This window comes from Pseudonaja textilis, chromosome 18 (assembly GCF_049901715.1).
Source record: "Pseudonaja textilis isolate UNSWEBS1 chromosome 18, rPseTex1.2, whole genome shotgun sequence".
NCBI classification, from domain to species: domain Eukaryota; kingdom Metazoa; phylum Chordata; class Lepidosauria; order Squamata; family Elapidae; genus Pseudonaja; species Pseudonaja textilis.
Genome location: NC_142007.1, coordinates 3,160,464 through 3,183,808, shown reverse-complemented (window position 1 = coordinate 3,183,808; position 23,345 = coordinate 3,160,464). Strand labels below are relative to the sequence as shown.

Sequence of the window (23,345 nt, the reverse complement as noted above, 5' to 3'; positions counted from 1 at the left end):
ACGGGTAGCTTCCTTTCTTCCCCCCCACCTTCCCCAAATAAAGCCATACACCCAGAGAAGCGCAAGCATCTTGAAGGGTCAGTATCCAAGCTTTTCGTAACACCCCCTTCCTCTTTTTTTTTTTTCCAAACCGGGCTTATTTCCCCTCCCCACCTTCATCCTCCTCCCTACGACATCTCTCCCCCCCACTTCAGCCCCACCCAGTCCCATTTTAAATAATGGAACATTCCTGGAGCCCCCATTGCCACCATCCAAAAATAAAATGAAATAAAAATAAAAGAGCATTAGAGGGCTTTGATTTATTTATTTATTTTTTGCCTCCTCCCAGGCCCAGCCATTCCTTCACCGCCCCCCCCCACCCCACCCAAAAGAAACCAAGGAATATATATATATATTTTACCTATTTGTAGTGGCGTTGATGTTCCATCTTAAAAGGTCCTTGCAGGAGAAGGGGGCGCGACGTCGCTGCGTATCCCTTCTGTGTTTACAATCTGAACTCCTTCCCTTACTCTCTGCCCCTTCCCCCCCTCAAAAAAAGCTGCACACCCCTCTTTTCCTAGGTCCTTTAATCGAAACGGTGTTTGATCAAAATGGGGGGGTGGGGCAGGAGGGAATCTCTCGCTCTCTTCCTGCTCCTCTTCCCAGCCGCTGGTCTTAGTACCAAAATCCCGTTGCCTCCCACCTTGCTTTGGAAGTCCCTTCTCTTCCCACCCACCCACCCCCCCCAGAAGAAAAATCCACCTTTTATTCGCAGAAGGTAACACTCCTCAGAATTTCTGGCCAATTTACCTGGTCCCCTGCACCCCTCAAAAGTGAGGTTAACTTTTCGGGGGGGAAAAAGAAGAAGAAAAGAAATAACACAGATACACACAAACGCAGTTTAAAAGGAAACGTGTGTCTGTGTCTGTGTCTGTGTCTGTGTATATGTGTGTGTGTGTGTGAGAGAGAATTGGAGGGGGCTTGGTCTTGGTCCCCGCCTCCAGCAGCTTCCCAGGAGACCTCCGGTCCAAAGTTAAGAGTTCAGAAGCATCAAGTTGCCAAAAAAAAAATAAAAAAAATGCCTGCCTTCTCTAGGGCACCATCGTGTTGCGTTGGCTACAAACACCCCCACCAAAGCTTTGGGTTTTAGCATAGCAGAACTCATGCATGCTTCCGCTCTTGTCCTGGTCAGTCTTCAAAGTGATTTGATATCAGTTTTGGACCACAGCCTGGCTAATTCCTAGCTGACATGGAGAAGTTTCTCTTCCCTCCTTCTCCCAGGCACTAAAGAGAATGCAACAGGTCGCCATTCACACGTGACATGGAGTCCCTGCTACTAAATACTAACCCTGTTTCAGACTCAGCAGATAACAACAGATAATCAGTTGGAAGGGACCTTGTAGGTCATCTAGTCCAACCCCCCCACCCACTCAAGCAGGAGACCCTACACCATATCTGACAAATGGCAGTCCAATCTCTTCTTGAAAGTCTCAAGTGATGGTGCTCCCACAACTTCCAAGGGCAACTTCTGTTCCATGGGTTGATGGTTCTCAGTGTCAGAAAGTTTCTCCTTATTTCCAGGTTGAATCTCTCCTTGTTCAGTTTCCATTATTCCTTGACTGGCCTTTGGGTGCTTTTGAAAATAGCTTGACCCCTTCCTCCTCTCTGTGACAGCCCCTCGAATATTGGAAGGCTGCTCTCCTGTCTCCCCTGGTCCTTCCCTTCCCTAGACTAGCCAGGCCCAGTTCCTGCAACTGCTCATCATATATTTTAGCCTCCAGTCTCCTAATCATCTTAGTTGCTCTTCTCTGTACTTTTTCTAGAGTTTCAACATCTTTTTTGTAATGTGGTGAACAAAACTGGATGCAGTCCTGTAGGTGTGGTCTTAAGTCTGTTTGACAGCTCCCTTTGGTGGCTTGTGAACTGACAGGCCAAAATAAGCCAGTGCTGGTTTCTTCTTCAAATTCTCAAAATCAAGGAAAATCCATTTGGGAAGTGTGTTGATTTCACTTTAGTCTTCCTTAAAATCTGCAAGGGATTTTTTGTGTGTGTATGAGAGAGTGGGGAGACAAAAAGATGCTATTTTCCTTGAAGAGATGGTAGAACCTCCACTGGTTGAGAAGTAGCCATCAGATGCGGATATTTTAGCCGTGGTCTCAAAGTCTACCCATTCTCCAATAGCACTTAGACTTATATACCGCTTCATGGTGCTTTCCAGCCCTCTCTAAGCGGTTTACACTCAACAATCTGGGTCCTCATTTTACTGACCTCAGAAGGACGGAAGGCTGAGTCAACCTTGAGGCTGGTGAGACTCATGGTGGAATTATGGTGGAATAAGACCACTGGCACTAATGATGATACCTAGTTGGGTAATGGAACATCTGCAAGAAACCAGCAAACTCAGGGAGCACAAAGGTGGAGTAAGATTTTAAAAAATTGGAACTCACCCATTGAGGTTGAATTTTGGTACATAGCAGAGCTTACAATCAAAGATAACGGGGTAGTATCAAACCACCAATTGCTACTTAATACGTTCTTCATCCCCAGTACCACCCCGGGGAAGATAACACTTCTTTTAAAACCATGTTGGAGGAGGGATTCTCACCAGCACGAGTAAGGTAGAAGACGTTGTTGAAGATATGTAAGCAACATTACCCAAAGCGACAAGACTAAAGCATATTTTAGGTTCACACGAGACAGAGCCTACCAGGAAGAGGCCCAGATAGACACCTCCCTAATTCACTGGAGCAGCGACACCACAAACAGACTTGCAAGATCCTATTATTACAGCCACTCTCAATAAAAGTAGCTTTTAGTCTTTTTGTGGAGCAGATTCATAGTCTGGTCTATTTACTGGGACGAACAATAAGATATAGCTCTGTCTCTCTACCTATCATCCAACCATCATCTACCTATCGTCTGTCTATCTCTACCTACCTTCTCTCTCTCATATCCATCATCTACCTATTGTCTACCTACCTGTCATCATCTACCTACCTACCATCTGCCTGCCTGCCTGCCTCTCTCTCTACCTACCTTCTATCATCCATCCATCATCTCTCCATCATCTATCTTATCTATCCTCTCTCTCTCTCTGTCCCTCCCTCCCTCCCTCCGATTAAGGAACTGAACTAAGAGCAGAGAAACCCAGCAGAGAAACTTTTCTTGGGCATGGAAGACAGCTGGCCGACATTGGGCTAGTCATTCCCGAGGTAGTCAGAAAACATTTCTCTGCCAAGCCATGAGAGATAACAGTCCATAACCTTCAATTCGGAAACTTTCATCTTGCACAGATAAGATTTGGTAGGGATTTTTACAAATATCGTGAACGAAAACAATGGAAACCTTGTATGTATTGCAGCTGAGAGAAGCACACAAGATGTATTCCCGAAATGGTTACAGGTAGTCCTTGACTTACAACCATCTGAAGTTACAATAGCACTGAAAAAAAGATTAGTCTAACCCTTATAGAGACGCGAGATTGAGCCTCCTCTCCATCCAACGCAGGCAGCCGGGGAAACAGTAGATGTGATTTGCATTTATTAGAGGATTTCAATTTCATTGCTACTATTATACAAGATATGCACTGCTCAAATCTTTCCATATTCCAGCTGTTCAGTTCATCCCAATAAAGCGACCAACCGAAATAACGTTAAGATTTTATACTGGCACATATAAATGATATCTTTTGTGAAAACATTCCTTGTATAATTAAAAACCTACTTATAACCATTCAAGTAAGGTAGCCAAGAGTGGAAGGGAAAAGGGGCAGAGGATTAAAACAAATCTCGATCTTTTAGTCTCTTAAATAAACCACAGCCTCAAGGGAGAGACGTTCTTTCTTTTTTCTTTCTCTGTTTTTCTCGGTAGAGTTCATTTGTGTCCCTGTACAGAAACTGCCTCCCTTGCACTGCAAATAATAATAATAATAATAATATCAATAAAATTAAATTTAAAAAAAAAATACAGTGGGTCAAAGGAAATTAAAACAGCAACAAGAAAGTGAGCTGGGTTGGAAACGTTCTCTTTCCAAAAGGAGGGGGAGAAAAGTATGTCCCGTTGGATCAAAACTAAATATGCCTCTTTTGTGTCTGCATTAAGGCCTGGAGGAGACGCGTCTGTTGTTTGTCTGAATTGGTTTTTTTAATAAAAGCAGACTGTATGCAGAAAAGTCCTGCCACTTTTCTCTTCAAATTCTTGTAATAGCTCATCTATCTCGTTTTCCATGTCTTCCGTGTGCTGTATCTGCAGAAAGTGAGGGGGAGAGAAACACGCATTTAATTGCTTTAAACTGGAGAATATACGTTTTCTTCAACTCCGCCCCCCCCAAAAAAAATATATACACAGGTAGTAATTTCCCCCTTTTTGCTACAGTGAAGGTTCTAATTCAACAACAAATCGTAAAATACCAGTGGGGCACAACTCAGCTATGTGCTTTTTCTCAATTCTCTCGCCTCCCGACCCCGAGAAATAGTTACTATTCTTAATCATTCTTGATCGTAAGTGTATGGTGTCCAGAAGACCTTCCTCCTTCACATGTGAGCCAAGAAATCTTAGGATCGAGACTATTTTTCTTTTGGCCCTCAAAACTATCCTCTAATTTTAGCATCTCTCCATGAGGACTAGCAAGTTGCTTTAAAAAAAATCAAAAAAGGAAATCTCAGCCAAATAACGATAAACAAAAAATACATCCTGCTGTGCTGATCCCATCTTTTTCCCCGATGATTGAAACTGTCTTCCCTTTGTGCCTTTTTCTCTTTCTTTCTTCTGGATAATTCATCCAGGTATTACTCAAGGGGGGCGGGGGGCTGTTTTTTTTTTTTTAAAAAATATTATTATTATTATGAATAGCATTTTGGGACTAGAGATCCATCCCCAAGCTGCCTTCCATACGCTGTCCCACTTAAAAATACAGCTGGTGTTGTTGTGTGCACATGCTGTATGAAGATGTTCCTGGAGAAATAACCCTCGGTGGAAGGCACTGAGCCAAGCTGGATGAAGAGGATGGGAGATGTAGTCCAATATACTGTATATTGCGGGAGGGTTAGGCTAGCAGGCTGTGGGATCAGAAACCAGAAGCATTTCAGCAAGAGGTCGCTTGGACTTACACACTGGCACAGCTCGCAGATAAGGAAGGCGCCCAGAGTTGCCTCTTCGTGATTATCTTGAATGTCCACATTTATTACATGCACAGGTTGACATGTTTCCTGTTCTCTAGAATTTAAATCTAAGAGGACAGAAAGGAGGGGGGGGAAATAAGGTTTAAGACAATGAAGAAAAAAAAAAAAAAACCAACCCCCCTTTTCTGTTTTACTGTAGGCAAAGCAGGAAAGCTAAATGGTGACCGTGTATATTTGGGTCTGTGCTTGGCCCCAGGATTTTAATTCTGAACCCAACTAATGAACATTCCCAAATCTGCAAATTTTATACAGGTCTGGTTTGCGTAATTTAAGGAGGTTGGACAAAGAGAGATGGGTATAATAAAGCAAAAGGCAAAGCATTCCTTTTGGCTTCTGAGGGACCCCCCCCCCCCCCACTTAAAATATGTATGTGGAACATGAGAGCTAGAAACTTGCTTTCAAAACTTTTAAAGGAAGATGTACGGAGGACACTTGAGTGGGTAGAATTCAATGCCCAGTTCCTGAGCTTCCTTCCATACGCTGCCCCACTTAATTGGGAGAACTAATCCTACTTTATTGTAAGTTTACTTTAACAGAATCTTCCCAACCTGAAAGCCCACCTCCCTTGTCCCCTTTATAGTTGGAAGAAACTAGAGAGGGTTCCTTCCGAGATGTTTTCCACACCCCGATTTTTTCCGTGGGCTCAGTTACCTCTTATCCGACTGTTCCCTGGCTGTGGCTCTTCCCTGTCACCCAGGGTCATTTGCACATAGCATTATAAAGGCCCCAAGCTTGCCAATGCAACCCACTTGCTCTTGAACCTGCTCAAGGCCAGGCCTTACCTTCTACCACTTGATCATAAACTCTTTCTTCACACGTTAAAATCAAATCGAAGACGTCTTTGCAATTCTGGAATCTTTCTGGACGGGGCTTGATTCGTTTGTTTCGGTCCAACATGTGCAAAATCCCGTTCTGTGTATAGCTGAAGGGATCAGGGTTAAGGAACTCAAAAAAGTGGAATGGAACTTATTTTTATCATTTGAGAACAGGACACGGCTGGGGATCAGTGATTCAGAAGGGGAGGGGGGGGAAAATAAAACTTTAAATTGACTTCAAAAACAGGGATCCTGTTTCCCCGGGGGAAAAAAAAAACTCTTCCCAAACCTCAATATCATTTTAGAAATACACTTTTAACCTTCTCAGTAGTTAGAAAACTGGCAGCTGTCTGGAAAACCCAGGCTATAAGTCAAATAAATAACATTTAGGAAAATAACCATTTCTCATAGGGTTTCATTGATTAGATGACCATGCTGTTAAACTGGAATGATTTGCAATTATCTATGTTAAAAGGCTTTAATATTAATATTTAGGCATTTTTATCTCAAGGCAGAAATCTTTTTATTGGTGAATAAGCCTGGCTGGGATAAAGGGATAACAGGTGTCTTTGTTTTATCCATCCATTTACTCTAAACCACATTATCGTTATTGCTTATTCCTTCATGGCTCAAGGAAGGCAATATTTAAATGAAAAATATTGGATGACAGCACCTCAATTCTAGCTTTTTGGGGTTTTGCAAAGCTATAGATCTGCTAATTGTAAAAATGGGGGTGGCATTTTTTCAACCTGGTATGATTTCATTCTTTATTATCTGCCGAACATTTTCTGGATGATCTACTGATTCTTTGCTTTGAAGTTTGTCTGTTGTTCCCAAACGCCCCCAAGGACCTGAAATCTGCTAGATTTCTAGAAATGACTGTCAAATAGGTGTGTAGAAGATCAGACTGAAAAATCAACGTGGCTTTTGTCCGTTTTCACCCACTTCTAGCATGCTTAAGGAGGCAACTGAACAAACTCAAAAAGATCCCAGAATGATCTATGTGGGGATTTTGGCCAACTTGAGTTGAGGAACATCTACAACCCCAAATAGCAAAACCGCATTTTTGCTACAACCCAGAGACTGATTAGGCGAAGGCCACAATTACAGATAAGTTATGGATTGTAGATATGTATGGAAACCATTTGAAGACTCAACATGGCGCCAAACGTCTTCCCGCAACTATTGATATGAGAACAAAACACTTGATTGAAGCTGGAAAGCATTCCACATCCCTTGAGTGCCATTCTATGATGCCTTTCTTACTTGGGTTGAACAGAACCCACATTTGTTAAGGGAGAAAGGATTAGCAGCAATGTATGGTTCTTGGTGTTCCAGTGTTTGGCTGAGCTTACCTACTCTGCTAAGTTATAGTTTACTGACTTACTCTCAAGCTTTGCCAACACACCAGATCCACTAAGCAAGGTTCACAAACCATGAAGATTGGGGACATGCTATAAACAAACCCCAAAGAATAATCTTGAGAGCAGAAGCAAGTGACTTCCAACTGAAGAGCAGCCCCAGCTTGGCATGGTATTTGAAAGGCTGATGTCCCATGTCCATTTTGAAAGGTGTACTGCGCTGAAATAATCCAACCAATTTGTAAGGGCAATTCCAAGAGGAAAGGAGCACAGATGGGAAATTATGTGGACTGTTCATTCCAGGACCTGCTTGGCCAAGGAACTAAGGTACAATTCGATGTCCACCTACTTCACACTAGAAGGTTCATATCTTGTGGTTTCAAGGACTGCAGTTATTAAATAAATGCCTCAATTGTACTACAACCATGATCTGCTAGTATGATATCTCTTGCACGCAAAGCAGAAAGAGAGTATTTTTCCTTTCATCCTTATAACATCCCTGCAGGGAATCAAGAGATGGCAACTGCACTAGAACGACTGAGTGAAATTCAGGCGTGAGGTCTTCATACAAGTTCACTTAGAAAAAGTGGGCTAGGTCTTGGGCGTAGAAACAAGGACATAAAGAAATGGGGAATGTGCTGGAACAAAAGAAGAGTTGAAGAAATTGACCTAGCGAGAGACAAGAGCTGGAGAAATGGACAGTGGAGACAAAACAAGCAGGGAATTGTTTCTCTCAAAATACTTGAAGGTTGGTCATGGAAGCAGCAGACAGGTCATGTAACTAGCTTGCAGGGCATGTTTCTGTGTGAAAAGTCTTGTAGAAGATGTGCGATGGCGGCCATCTCAGACAGCTTTCCAGCACAGAGGATGAAAGACTACCAATAGTTGCTAGTCAAGATGGTTAGATAACAATTTCTGGTTTCTCCAAAACCAGAAATGCTAGATCCTCCAGGTTTCTGAGGAACAGGATAGGTCTTCAGACAAGAACTGGGACAGTTCTGACATAGTATTAAGTCCTATGTCAGATCGGATTCCCACAACCGTCCAACCCCATATATTGCTGGACTAAGGCCTCCTCATGAGAAACTGTGCGTCATTCGCTGCTACGTGAGATGTGTCTGAGTAGACAAGAAGGGCATCCCCAGGCTCTCATTGTGCCAAAAGCACAAATTCCCAGTAGTTATAGAGGGAATTTTTAGAAAATTAATCTGACTTCCTTATTCCCTAAGGAATTGCAGACATTGCTGCTCTGACAAGAAACTCTTATGAATGTTTTATACATTCCTGAAGTGTCCCAGAGGCCAGGTTCAAAGGATGGCATCAAGAGAGAGTTGCTTGAAGGCCCGATTTGCTGAATGAACCCCAAAGGGCTAACTTCACATGACACATTAAGCCACAAAGCTTGGTTTAGCCTCACATTCATTGGGTTTACGTAACATATACAAGCCAAATATAAAACTAACCAGCACCTGGCGTTGTGGATCCAACTAGGGTTCTGCATATGTCTAAAAAGTGGCTGTCACGTTCTTTGCATCTATAGCAAACATTGAAATCCAAGGCTACAATCTATCTTGCTTGTACTTTCAAATGGCACGTGTCCATCTCTGGAGGGAACCAAAGCAACCGAGAACTTCTGCCTTCATTGTTGAGGCTCAAAGGAGAACTTTACAAGCCAGGCAGTCAGGAGATGGTGGAGAAACCTGAACCCCCTTCTTCCACAAGATCCACTCTTCTACTTTGGACCTCCCATCTACATTTCTTCTGCTGTCCTTCTTCCTTCCCCAAAGAGGAGCAACGCTTTGGATCTGTCCTGCCTTTTGAGGTGGGCTCCAAGCTTACCTTGGTTTATCTTGTGCTCTCAACCGCAGATCAAAACCACCTGGCAGCACCAACCCTTCCAAGTCATTTCTCTTCAGTTCCAGGAATGGAGAAGATGAAAATCGGGTCACTTCTCAAACTATTAAACATTCATTTCCCAACCAGAAATGCGGTAAACGGGATCAAGCTGATCAAATCAACCTGCCTAAAATGGTGACTGCCCCCTCACACCAGAGACAAATTTGGTCCAGAACTTCCACTTCTTAGCTGGTTATATTTATTAAATTTATATAGCCAAGCAACCTTGGGTGGCAAACAAGATTGAAGAACGCCACAACATTCAAAGGAAGCCATGAGGCAATAAAACACACCACACTGGAGCAAACTTCCAACAATTATCTCACAAACTGATCTCGCCCATCCCTATCCTCAAAGCTGCGAGGTGGATCTAAGAGGGGATCCTGCCATGTGGTACAGAGCCTACAGTGGGGAGGCGTCTAGAAACATTTCACAACAGCCCCTAAAATTACACTCGTAAAGAGGACTCCTTGCAGCTACCTATTGAGAGCATTTCTGCAATCGAAGGAAGATATAAGTTTCAAACTGAGTTCCAACATCTGGTAGACTGTTGTCTCTGAAAAACCTCCAAGCAAAGCTGGAAGGGGAGGGGTACTGCTGTAAATCCACTCCACCTGTCCCAAATGCTAGTTTTCCCTGTTGGTGATTAACATCACCTCGCTGATGTCTTGGATCCAGTAATTGTTTGCAGGAGGAGAATTCCACAGCGAACAAGGGAGATGCCACAAAGAGGAAGAGTGGGCAAGGAGACACGAGTGTCAGCCCTGTATGGAAAGAAAGAAGGAAGGAAGGAAGGAAGGAAGGAAGGAAGGAAGGAAGGAAGGAAGGAAGGAAGGAAGGAAGAAAGAAAGAAAAAGAAAGAAGAGAAAGAAGGAAAGAAGGAAGGAAGGAAGGAAGGAAGGAAGGAAGGAAAGAAAGAAAGAAAGAAAGAAAGAAAGAAAGAAAGAAAGAAAGAAAGAAAGAAAGAAAGAAAGAAAGAAAGAAAGAAAGAAAGGAAGGAAGGAGGTCTGTTCTTCCTACGAGATGCCAAAGGCCCATGCAGGAAATACGAGCCAATTGACTTGCGTGGGAGAATCTCAATAGATAAAATAAACCGGAAAGAGAAACCGACATTGATGACACAATGTAAGATAGGAGAACATGAAAGCTGTTACTCCGGTGCTTTCCCAGGGCACAGCGAGAGGGAGGTGTCAAGTTAGAAAGGAGAAGCACCTTCCAAGGTCAGACAATATCAAAGCTAATAGAGAAGGAGAACTGCAATTGTTTCCCCCCCCACGAAAGCAAGGATCAGGATCTTGAGGGAAAATCCAAAGGAACGCTGCATGGATATTTCAGCAGTTAAAAGATTAGAGCAAACCTAACCTCTAACCTAAAGTATGGAAATCCTTCCGAGTCACGCTTTTGGTTTTTAACAGGGCTAACTACTGAAGAGACGAGCCACCAGATGCCTTGGACCTCAACTTCCATCAGCTCCAGCCAGCCTTATTAATGGCAAAACACCCAGAGAGCAGCAGTCCCAAAATATCCCGAGGACAACCTCAAAGGTGTTTTTCCCAAAAGGCAGCCGGGCTTCCTTTGTTTTTCCTTGATGTTTCGCTTCTCATCCAAGAAGCTTCACCAGAGTTCTGAACCACTGAAGATCCTTGGATGAGAAGCAAAACAGTCTTCCAGGAAAAACAAAGGAAGCCCGGCTGCCTTTTGGGGAAAAAAAAAAAAACCACATTTTTGAGATAATCATGACCTGGATGATCGAGGAACTACATAGCGTGGCAGGTTACCAAATCTCGGGAAGGAGGGGATGGTTATGAGAATCACCTCCATAGATTGGAAGGAATATCTCAAACAATGGAGAGGGAGGGGAATCGTAGCACCCAGAGGAACAAGGTCAAGCTGTGAGGAGGAATGAGACAAAACATTCAGAAAAAATTATCAACATTTCAGCAAGGACTCCATGAAGGTCGCTTGCCGAAATTGGAACCGAGCCTGTGGAAATCTGCTTTATCTAATATTAGCCTCCTTTCTACGGTCTTATTTTGCTTGTCCTCATCAACGCCTTATGGACTGGCACTCATTGTGGTTGGCCCTTTCTCAACTTGCCAGATGGAAAAACCAACCTGCCTATCCAATCATTGCTTTTTCTGTGGGTTTTTTTTTTGGGGGGGTTGTTGTTTGGTTTTTCCACTCCGCACAGGTTCTCCTACATTTCAAATCCTCTTTGCCAGCAGGGGCAATAGCCATCCAAGTTTCTCCTCTCAGGAAAACTTAAGGCAATGGGATTTTTTTTTTTCTCAAGGAAAAAAACCTGTGGATTTCTCAGGCTTCGGAAAAACCGTGAGAGGATGAATCGTTTTCCCTCCCCCCCCCAAAAAAACAAGACCCCTTTCCCCCAACCCTTTTGTGTGAATTTGAGACAATCTATAACCAGAACCGCTGTTCCCCAACCCGGTGCCCTCCGGAGGTGAACTTGGCGTTGGCTGAGCCTGGTGGGATTTGAAGTCCAAGAGATCAGAAAGAAAAGGTCTGTCAGGAGAAACGAGAGGGGACACGTTAGTGTTTTTGAGTTGCAGAGGTGCTGATGCAGTGGTGAAATGCTACTGGTTCGGCCTGTAGCAAAAATTGTAGTTAAAAAAAAGCTCTGATGATCCGCTGAGAGGAGAAAGAAGAGGAAAGTGTAGGATTGGCCCTCCTACCGGCCCATGCGCTTTTCTGTTCTTTATTCTCTCAGCTGATTGGCATGGCAGAGCCTCAGCCGGTGTTTAGAAAGCTGCGCGCATGATCCCCGAACCAGTAGCGGTAGAATCCCACTACTGTGCCGATGGCATCGGAAACCAGGGTGAGGAAGGATGGCAGGATGAAAAGCTAGATCAACATGACATGGCTGAGTTTTGCCTGCCCAGAATCCATAATGGCAAAAGCCATTTAAGTCAGGGAGACGGAAGGAAAAAAAAATGTAGTTGGCTTCTCACAACTTTCTCAATTATTATTTTATTCTTTGGAAATGTGCGTTCTTAAATAGGCAAAAACAACGCCTTACAAATATGGCCCAAGCTTTTGTTCCGGATATATTACTTTTTAAAAAAAATTAAGCATGCCTCTTTGGTTCCCTTGGAGAAGGGTGTCACCAATTCCTTCTCTACTACGGAGTTTTGGGTAAAAGCCAGGGAATTTGTCTCAAGGGCCAAACCTCAGTTGTGTCTTTCCTCTACGTCTAGAAAAAAGTTGCTCATTTTTTAAATACTGTGCCTGGCTGTAATTATACCTAAAATGTGTACTTGAAATAATCCCAACTCTTTTCTCTGACTGAATCTTGCTTCTCTGTTTCCAATGATAAGCCACCGCATGGGAGGCTCCTCTCTCTCTGGTTAATAAGGAGGAAATAAAAATACAAGAAAATCAAGGTTTAAACTGGTTCCTGCAAAGGCCCTCGAGTCTTAAGGCCAAAGCAATCAGCAAACTGCAATCCTGCAGAATCCATTAGGATTCCTCTCTTCTGGATTGCAGCTTTCTACTGCAGCTTCTTGAAGGCAAGGACCAAAGGCAAATGGCAGTGGAACATCTAGAGGAGACTTTGTGGCACCAAAAAGGCTCACTAGATGCCTTCTTTGTTATCAAGGTAGCAACAATTAAAAGTTTAGTTTATTTTCCCAGGCTTTTTCTAACTTTCTAAAAATCTAACTTTTAATCTCTTTTAAACAAGAATGGTTTTAGCCTTAATTGCTCTTCGTGGTTGTCTCTGCCCAAGGCTGGCTCAGCTACTTCTTTTGCACTATCCACTAACCTACAGACAGTCCTCGATTTAACGACCATTATTTATTTAGCGACTGCTTTAAAAAGCAATTTATGATTGATCCTCAAAACAATAGTTGCAATGTATATTATTGGCCACGTGATCATGATTTGAGCGCTTGGCAAATGATTTGTGACAGTTGCAGCATCCTGGGATCAGGTGTTTGCGCGCACCTTGCCACCTTCCCAACTGATTTTTGACAAGCAAAGTCACCAGGAGAAATTGGATTTGCTTAACGGCTGCTGCAGAAAAGGTAAAAGTTGGGTGCGGCCCCTTAACAACCGCATCGCTTAGCAGATAAGTCCCAACTGTGGCCATAACTCCAGGACTTCCTATAAAATATAAGAGCTGGATTCGCACAAGCTACACTAAAGCATCATGGTTGGTCTGGAATTGAGGGTATGGACTAAACCCAACTACTGGAATGTACTTCCTTTGGGGCAAAGAGTGCGAGCTAGGCGTCACATGATCTAGACTTCAATTTCCATCTATAACTAACATGTCCGCAGGGCAGAAGGCTGGCGGGAGAAAACCAAAGGGTTATTATGTCCCTGCAACGGATGGAAGGAACTTAACAGTCAAGGTGGAACGATTATTCCAAGATCTCCAGAAGTTCTGAATGCTCCAACCCTGGAGGTTTTTAAGAAGAGATTGGAGAACCGTCTGCCTGAGATGATATAGGGCTTCCTGCCTGAGCAGGGGTTGGACTAGAAGACCTCTGAGGTCCCTTCCAACTCTGTTCTGTCCTATTCTATCTTCCAAGTATCGAGTACCTCATAGTAAAAGGGGCATTTCCTCTGGCTCAGGGTTATCTCTACATGACATCAGTTTGTCCATTGATAATGGCAACTGAACTCACAGCAGCGCAGAGATTGTTCTTCCATCAGGCTGGGACCAGGTCTGACATCTTCACCATGCATTGTCCTGGGGGTCCACAGAACAAGGAAAGAGCTTGGTCTTCTCCCAGGCCAGAATTTAGACTGACCTAGGCCAGGAACATGGTGGCCAGACTGTGACCTAGGCCGGAAGCTGAAGGGCACCAAAATCCACCATTTTAGACACTCAACCCAATGCTGTTCCATGCTAAGCTTGGGAAGATTGGAAGGGAAGAGGAGACGCAGTGCCTCTCTAAGCCTACTGCACAAATCCAGGGATTAAGTGAGGTCTCCTGCTTGTGAAATTATGGCTGTGGGGTGACTAATAAAAGGACGAGCTGTTCTGGAAAACCAGCCATGAAAATACCCTTCCCATACCTGTGTAGGAAAAGTACAACAGTCTCTTCCAACACTGGATGAGATCAGTGGCAAAGTTCAACTCCCCACCAAGCAGGAAGAGGCGACACGTGGCTTTCAGAATTTGAACCCCAGCCGATGGGAATTGTCAAGAATTAGAGAGCCAAGCCATGCCTGTGTCCAATTAAAGGGATCTGTGCACTCCCTGCAAAAAACTACGTCTCCTGACTTAAATTATTTTAAAAGCTACCTTTGATTATTAAAGCTATTTTAATTTTTGGATATATATATTCTGGCTGCTCTGCTTAGCAACTTTCTTTTTGCAAACTACACCACCTCTGCAGGCCTCTTTTCAGCCCAGTGATGCAGGATATATTTCTGGGTTGAATTGGCAAATCCAAAGAAGAGTCTCCTTTTTCTCCTGGCGGTTTTTAAAATCAGCGGGTGTTTTACATCCCTGTGAATGTAAACACCAAGAGCGTCAATTCTATCACTTTTGTGGTTAGGTAATTTGAGAAAGACTGAGAAATGGCAAATACAATCTCAGAGAAAGATTTTCCTTTCTCTTGAGGCATGTGAATAGATTCCAATCTTCTGACAGGCTAAAATCAGAATTGCTGAAGTTGCAGATCTAGGTGAAAATATCAGGGAATCTCTTAAATCAGAATTCAAACTCATAAATGAGTGGTTCTCACTCATTTATGTGGGACAGCTTCAAAGAGGGAGTCCTGAACCCAATGGTTATTTTTGCAATGCCAAATTTTGATCCTGGACTGGTGATCCCAAACGGGAAAACAGCAATCTGCAAATGTCTTAATGGAGCGGCCTCCATCTCATTTGAGATCTCAAAAAAAGCCATTTGTGTTGCTCTTGTTATGTACACATTTAAAACTTGTGTGATATGAGAAGGGGGTAGAGGTCCATTTTTTAAAATTTATGTTGCAGTCACTGACCAGGAGAGGTCAAATCTGGACTCCAATCCTCAACGGCTCACTCTACCTCATAATCTTCCTTGCAACTTTCCTCCCTGTTGATTGCTATCCCACCACAGAAACAGTGTGAAAGGTTATCAAAGGAATAGTTTTGTCAAACGACAGGGAAGTCAGATTTAGGCAGTGCTACAAGAATCTGTACTACTAACATTCAAACGAAATTAGTGGGAGTTAAGAAGGAATTCAAGGTGGGCTGGACTTAGATCTCTTGTAGGCGCGCAGGGACTCAAGACTGATGACACATTGGACCCTTCCCTCCCTTGGGCTCATCCTGGTGCTCTTGATTTCTTCCCTAAAAAATGTTTGCCTCTCTCAATACTTCATTCTTGGATTTTACCAGATTACTCTTCTCTTTTAAATAAAGTGACATGTTTGGAGCTTTTTGGGGAATTAAAAAGACTCCCCAATCAACTCGCTTTATGGGTGAGTCACCGAAGCGTCAACTTCTCCGGAAAACTTAAAAAGGACTCTGTCCTAACCTTGCCTCCCACAGTCCTCTTAGGAGAAGTTAATTCCTGAGGACTACCAATGGTCAGGGCAGTCTTCTCTAAAATCCACGACTTTTATCAACCCAGAGGACCTTCCTAGAGAAGGGAAACGGAAGGGTTGCTTGGTGTCGGTGGTTTCCAGGGGTTGATGGGTGGGGGAGATACACGTTTTGCCATTCTAGGCAGCTTTTTGTTTTTTACCTTACTGTCTCAGGTGGTCCTGGCCGTGGTGCTTCCTGTCTGGGTAGCCTGGGTGATTTCTTGGTTGACCATGCAGACTGGAAGGGGAAGCAGGGAAAGAAGCCAAACCCTCACCATAAATTATCCACCATGGCCCGGAAGGTTCCCCTTGAATCAAAGCAGGGGGCAACACTTTTTTACACACGGGGGAGGGGGTACCACTTCCTCTCCATGGATTAAGAGTCTGCCGCTTCAGCCTTCAGGGTCTGAAGGACGAGCCACTGTCGGTCTGAAGGCAAGCAGAGAAAGGAAGCAGGCCCTAAGACCATCCAACAGCTTCCGTTGGTGGCAAAGTCCTCCATCTTAAAAGCAGGTTGGCCCAAGATGCAGTCTCCATTCCTTTAGATTTTTGTGGCTGTTCAGATTCAGCCAAGCTCCCACCTCCCCAACGCCCCCAGCTTAAAAAGGGGTCTCTCCCGCAGCATTTGACCGTCAGTGCAGGACTTCGCAGTGGCTGCCCTCCAGGTGTTTTCTGCAACACCTTAGGACGTGTCCATATTGCTGCCTCTGCTTGGAGCTCGGACAGCCTCCTCTAGAGCAGAACTACCCAGACCAAAAAAAAAAGCAACCCCAAGAGAATGGACGGGAGGGGGGGCCCCAAAGACATTATTTTTTTTAATGGTGTTTGAGTGCTCAGTACAAACAAATCATTTCACAAGAGTGCCAGCTGTCGGTAGATCCTCAGAACCATCTAGCGTGCCATTTTAAAGGGGAGAGGGAGGGAATGATGGACCTCATCCTATTAAGGCTGCCCCCTTCCCTGGGGGAAATAGCTCCATTATATCCGGGATGTACGGGGCCCATCTTTGTCCTCTAATGCTTTTGTGTGCTAGTTCTCACTGAGAGGTTAAGCCTGCAGTTTGGAGGCAACAAGGGGGTCTTACATCGGGCCACTGGTGGAAGTTTGTATGACAGAAGGTATCTTGCCCAAAGCACATTTAATGTGGAAAACATGGACATTGAGGATTTCCGATCTTCCTAGATTATCTTGTGGCTTATTTGATGGGAGAGACCAACACATCAAGAGAGGCATGATCTGTACATGTCCACCCTGTTGTAAGAAGTTTGATGCCAGTAGGAAACACAAGGGGTTACAGGACGCCTGAAAGGCCTGGTCATCCAGAGTTTGCTTGAAACAGCTGGCTGTCCAGAGACATTTATAGCTTATAAAGACAGGAGGAGACAAGGTTTAGCACTTCCTCCAAAATGTGTGTGCGACTGTCTGCAATTGGTCACTTTTAGCTATGGCTGACTTCAATCCCACTTAGGTGAATTTATATCCACTTAACCAGGATGGCTGCGTTCACTCAACAGGGTAAATTTCCAGTGTCCCATATGGTTTTTTTCCCCCCCTCAAATTTCTTTTAGGTTTAATTTTCTTTCAATTAATTAGGAAGCCAAGCACGTTGCAAAAGAAAGCTTCACCCTCAAGCCCAGCCTGCCGTTCCAAGAATGCTTCTGGGACTTGCAGATACTTTGGAAGCATGCTTAAGAAAATCGGCTTCGGTGGCCCACCTGGCCTAAAAATAAAATAGTGGGTGGTTTCTGGAAAAGCTTAGAAGGATCTCTCTCCGCTTCTTTGCAATTCCTGTAAGTGGATGCGTTGAGACTAGCTGAACCTGATATGGTACACCCCACCCCCACAGGCTCATGTACCTAAACATTACAGATTCCCCACTAACCCATAACTATGACTGGTTATCACAGTATGGTGGAATCTAGCCACAGTGAAGGCCACTGGCTCTGGTGGCTTCAAAAAGATCTGAGTCCTATTTCCACGGGGGCCGTCTCCATTTGTGTGTCCCTTGCAGGCATTGGAACAGCCAGGGTAGCAATTTCTGTTTCTGATGGCCTTGTGGGCTTTGGATAAAAAGACCCCTCTGGGAATCCATCACAGGAGCCTCTAATCCCGTACATGATCTGAAGTGGCAGGCTTATCAATTCAGTGAGAAGTACCAGACAAGCTTGGTCCGGGGTCAAAAGGATCAGGTGCCTCCTGGTGCCTCCCTCCCGAGGTCTCGTGAAGCCAGTCAGCCAGCCCATCTCACACCTAAATGCCATCCTACACCCAAATGCCTCTCTTCTGGGGGGGTTTGCCCTATGAGCCCAACCTCTAGGGCCAGCTGGGGCCTGAAGAACATGAATGACGGGAGGCGAAAGCTTTGTGTTGGGAGCACTCCTCACGACTAACACCCAATGAAGCGGTAGGCTCCAAATGCCGAGGGAGCTGGAGGCCCAGGGCCTACAGCAGGGATTCCCCAACCTGTGGGCTGCGCCCCAACTATTGGGCCATGGCCTATTCCCAACCGGGCTGCAGAAGTGGTGGACCTGCAGCCTCACTCCCACGAAGGCTTCTCCCTTGCGTAAGTGGAATAATGAGAGCAGAAGCTGAGTGGGCTAAGCCCGCCCTGCTCAGCTTTGCTGGCTCACCGAGGCGCATGACGCCAGATCTGTTTTTGGAGTATCGGGTAGCTTCGGTGAGTCTGAAGGGGCACGAGATCGTACCCCCAAAGGCTTCCCTCCTCCCCGCCCAAGGCTTTTGCAAATAAAGGCTTCGGGGGGAGCGATCCCACGCTGTTTCAGGCCTTCCGTCCCTTTGCAAAAGCTTTGGGCATGGAGAAGCCTGAAGGAGCCGAGACCACCCTGTGCGAGTGGAGCTGCGCAAGTGTGCCGGCCCACCACTCCAGCCAGCCCACCAAGCCACAAAGGTTGGGGACCACGGCCCTAAAAAAGAAGGCAGGCAGCCTTTGTCCTATTGTAAACTTTCTTCTGCCCTCGGCCAATGATATATTTCAAAGATTGTAAGGATCTGAGCTACAGAACAGACGTGGATGAAGTATCTAGGACGTTCAGAACTCTCAACCCCGGGGGCCTGTTTCCAAAGAATATGAAAGCATGGCTTGAGCAGAAGAGACTGAGAAGCCCTTCTTCAAATCAAGCACCCCATCTAAATGGTTCCAAATGCTTTTTTGGGGTGTGGGGGTGTGGGAGAGTGTTATCTGTTCAGATTCTGGAGAAAAGCTCAAGAAGGACTTCTAAACTCCTGTTACTGGTTTCCCCCCACTGGGCTTTCAACCCTAAAAGACTCTCGAAAGAAGGCCAAGCTGGATACTAGGATGCAAGATGTCCGCACTGAGGGGCAAGAGCTGAAGAAGGGCAACCACGCTCCAGCTGTTCCAGAAGGAAGGACCCAAGATCTTCCTTCCAGATCACCTGCCTCCTTGACTGAAAGATTTGGCATCCTCGGAGAGCCTGCAGCAAAGCACAAGCTTTGCCCCAGGTCAAGCTCCAAGGTAACTCCCAGCCCTGAATCCAGCAAGACTTATCTTATGGGAACGACTGCCTCAATTCATCTCTTGGCTCAGGGAAGGGGCCTTCCCCAGTGCCCCACATCAAATGGGAATTCCACCTCTCTCCAGGTTCTTTTGAAGGACCCGAGAGGTGGAGAGGGTGGGGGGGTTTGGAGAGAGAAAGAAACCAGAGGGCAGTTATCCTGTCTCTACTCTACAGCAAAGTCGTTCACTAGAAGAGGATCAGAGGAGAGAGGGTGAAGAACATTTCGAGTCCCAGTAGGCTCAAGAGACAGAAGAGCTCACCTGGAGATGGGGCAAAAATCTACCCCAGCCCTATATGGAGAAACTGAAATGGGAGCCCAGGATTTTAGGTGGGGAAACAAGGAAGCTACAGCCTCACCCTTGGCGACTTGATGGAAATACTCCCCAGGGCGGAAGAGAGGACAATTGGCCAGAGGTAGGCGAATGGGGAGCTGCACTGACCATGAGCCCAAATCTGGACTGTGGAAGGAAGGATGTTCTTAACCAAGGCTGTGTCTCCCAATGTATTACTACGACTGATACGCCCTCCGCTTCCAGAAACCGAGGGGCTCCTCCTAGTGTCGCCGGCACAGAAAGGCAATTGCACCCCAAGAGAGATGCCGGTGTCCCCTTGCTCTAACCAACCTGTCGCACAACTGCTAAGGGGACGTTAAGGGGTGTGGCTAGGAGCCCTTTCTACAGTGTGAAGCACCTGCTGTTGAGGCCTGGAAACACCAAGACTTAGCCAGAGTCAAGTAGCCAGTTGTTCCTTATGCAAAGGAGCACAAAGACACCTCGGAAAAGAGCAGAGAGCGGGATTTTGAAAGGCCCTTCCGCAGGGATACAGTTCTTTGTCTTTCCTAAGCAGGTCACTGTACATCTGATCGTATGTTGTTTTGAAATCGTAAACGTTGGGCTTGTCTGGGGCAGGTCCTGGCAGCTTGACGTGAGTCCCGGTACCAAACGATCGGACGCTGAAACCACGTTTGCTGAAAAAGAGAAAGGGGGAGGGGGAGGGGAAGCTCCGTTAGTCGGGATGCAGAGACAAAATTTGACAATTCATGGGCCCAAATTCCACAACTTCTGGGTTGCTGTTGTATCATCCCAACGGCATCTACTCACGTTTTAACCTTACATTAAGGGGGACTTTGAGAACGGCTGTCAGATACTACTTAAGGTTGCAACAAGATAAAATAAAAAGGACCGAAAGTCAAGATCTCGGTTAGTTCCTCCTAGGACCTTGGCTAATCTTTTTAACCAGAGTGATTTCAGGAGGGGGAAAGAGACGTCAACTGCAAACTCGGCAAACAGCGAGGGATGTTGAAAAGGCCTTTTCAAGGAAGACAATTTTAGAAAGCAATGCAAGCGTACAGGCTGTATGCAGTTGAAAGCAAAGACAGTGCCATCCTACAAAGACCGAGTGGCAAACATGATTAAAAGTATTTTTAAGGAGGAAAGTCAGGCTCGATGAGACGAAGCAACCGGGCCAGAGGTAAAAAATTTAGCCAGGTTTGGTCGAAGAACAGCGCAAACCCGTAGCCTCAAAGCTTCAGCTGCAGCACCAGGGCCGATGTATTCTCTCGTTTGTTCAGCTTCCAAACAGCTTTTCGTTCATTTCATTCCCTTGCTTGCCTCTGTTCAGAATGACAGGAAAAGGGACGGAATCAAAAAGGAACTGTTAGGAGCATCAGCCGGCAAATCGGTGTTAGGAGAATCAGCCGGCAAATCGGTGAAGTCATTGGGCAGGCAAGCGTAAAGGAGGAGCGCGTTCTTCCTTTGTTTATGGCCGGCTTTGTCATTTCCTAAGGCACTGACTGCTCCCCACAAGGAGGCCGGCTCTTTGGAATGGCATTAATGAAGCTCAGCGGGACTCAAAAAAGCAATTGGTTGCGTAAACACTAACCAAAGAGTGTCGCTCGCTGGCGAGCTTTCAACACAAATTAGGAGGCCATCTCCAATGGCAAGGATAAAGCACATCCAGGCCTCAGGGCTGGTTGTATACACAGGAAAGCAATTTTCAACTCTTCTTGTCTATAAATGAAGTGCACACAGTTCTTACAAGCACTTGGCCTACTGTTCCTGGCATCAAAGAGACTGCCCTCCCGCCCCCCCCCAAAAAAGACTTTCAAATTTACCCTTCCACCCCTCCCAAGTCCCCTCCTCCGCTCTCAATGTCAGCTACCAGCTTCAGATAAGACACCTGAGCTCCAAGTGTACAGATAATCCTGTATTGCTGTACAGACGCTGATTAGCTGAAACCACAATGTGACTTGGTGAGATTTGCAGCCATATGTGCGGTTTAAGCCTGACATCATGGCTTCTTTAACAAATGAGCTTTAAAAAATCATGGCTGAGTGTGTAAACGCAGTGGTATATCTATCGTGCTTAACATTGGGGAAGCCAGCTAGTTTACTAGACTGTCTCTTGGCTCACAGTTAAGATTTGATGGTTTTTTGCTTTGTCCTTGTATTCTCTAATTAAATTTATAAAGCCACCCCCGGTCTTGGTTCGCTCAGGAGCTCCTCGGTTGTTATGACTCCTGAGAAAAGACCAAAGAAATGTGATTTGTCCAAGAGAAGTATTTTTCTCTTCACTCTGTAAAGCAACCTCTAATTTAAATAAAGCCTATATGCTCCTGTTCACCCAAGTAGCAAATCTCTGCCCATGTTCGTATGTTGATTAATAGCTGCCTCTAGTCAAATGTATTCATTTAGTGGGTTTTGCCTCCCTTCACTTAAAAAGTTGGACAATTTTTAAGCCTAATTAACCATCAGCAGCTGGGCTTTCAGCAACGGAATGGCACATTTTAGTCAAGCGACTCTAACTCTGCTCAAGGCAGGAATAAACTTTTTCTTAACTGGGTGCCTTCTAGCCTTATTTGGGCTGCATTGCTTGAAACAAACCCTAGGTGGCGGAAAAGAGTTAGGTGTAGCTCTTTGCTGCCACTTAGTGACTGTTTTGCAGCCCAAGTATAAAAATCCTTTAACTATCCATGTAATGGAAGTATGTTTGAAGGTGTCTGAACTGAGTAACATACTCACCTTAGAAGTACCAAGGTATCAACCGTTCAAAGCCAACTTGGCTCCAAAATTGCTTTCCCAGCCACAAGACCCACATACCCATAGCTCAATTATTCAATTAAGCCAACCATCTGCGTTCATATAATACAAGAAAGGAAAAACGAACTAGCTAGTTTGTGGTTTACAGCCCCAAGTCATCATGGTTCCATTCTCTGGATAAATTTAGCACGCAGGTTGCAAGCACCTGCTATAAATAGAGCTCTGCGTCCTGCTTGCTAAGATTTTTACATTCCATAACAAAATAAGTACTGGTACAGCTGTAAAAATCTGAACTATAAATAAATACAAATCCCATAGCTAATTTTTATTAAAAAAATAAATAAACAAGTGGATTTAGTCTCTTCTTTGAAGTTTGCTTTGAAAGTCACTGAGCCATACTCAGCCTTCCATTCTACACAACACAAGCAGCAAAACAAAGGTGAATAAAATAGCACATAATAGAAATTAATTTAATTAATCTCAGTGGGTCTACCTGGACTATGCCAGGACTATGCTGCTGCTGTGGACAATCAGAGTTAGTTTACCAGCCCTAACTAACCAACTCTGTCCACAGCAACAGCTTAGATCCTATCAAAGTTTGCTGAGATTAATGGAATTAATCTCTATTGTGAGATTGTAAGATTCTCACTAGGCTTTTTTCATTATCTTAGGTTGGAAAGGAAAGAGGGAAAGAAACAGGGAAGAGGAAAGAAACCATAGGGGACACCACCAGCATGCCTTGTGCTGGGCCATACTGACACTGCCTGGGGCACCCGAGCAAGATCCCAATGAGGGAAGGCTGAGCTTGCAAAAAAAACCAACCCTCATTCAATGGAAGGATATGTAAATTGCACCCAAATTTCAAGAACTAAGACTTCATTTTCTCCTTTGGCCACATCGGCTAGAAATTTGCATTGCAAGGCATCTGGAGGCCACAAAATTAGGGAAAGGAGCATCAGCACCACAGAAATTAACCTCACCCAATCGATGTGTAAATAACAC

The 23,345-nt window shown here is 44.9% G+C and overlaps 1 protein-coding gene across 2 annotated transcripts in view; it reads right to left on the bottom strand.

The window, feature by feature from the left end:
• Positions 1-3,497: 3,497 nt before the first annotated feature.
• The window catches only part of SSU72 (SSU72 homolog, RNA polymerase II CTD phosphatase), a 31,873-nt gene continuing 12,025 nt past the window's right edge, over positions 3,498-23,345 (bottom strand). Inside the window, exons 1-5 of one of the 2 annotated variants that reach the window (XM_087914895.1) lie at positions 21,188-21,322; positions 20,130-20,273; positions 5,942-6,081; positions 5,088-5,206; positions 3,498-4,224 (exon numbers count right to left, since the gene is read on the bottom strand). In XM_087914895.1, the coding sequence (XP_087771021.1) occupies positions 4,123-4,224; positions 5,088-5,206; positions 5,942-6,081; positions 20,130-20,273; positions 21,188-21,261 (579 nt within the window). In that variant the 5' untranslated portion in view covers positions 21,262-21,322 and the 3' untranslated portion in view covers positions 3,498-4,122. Of the gene's footprint in view, positions 4,225-5,087; positions 5,207-5,941; positions 6,082-20,129; positions 20,274-21,187; positions 21,323-23,345 lie in introns of those variants that run through there. The other variant, XM_026715678.2, reaches the window with a different exon arrangement.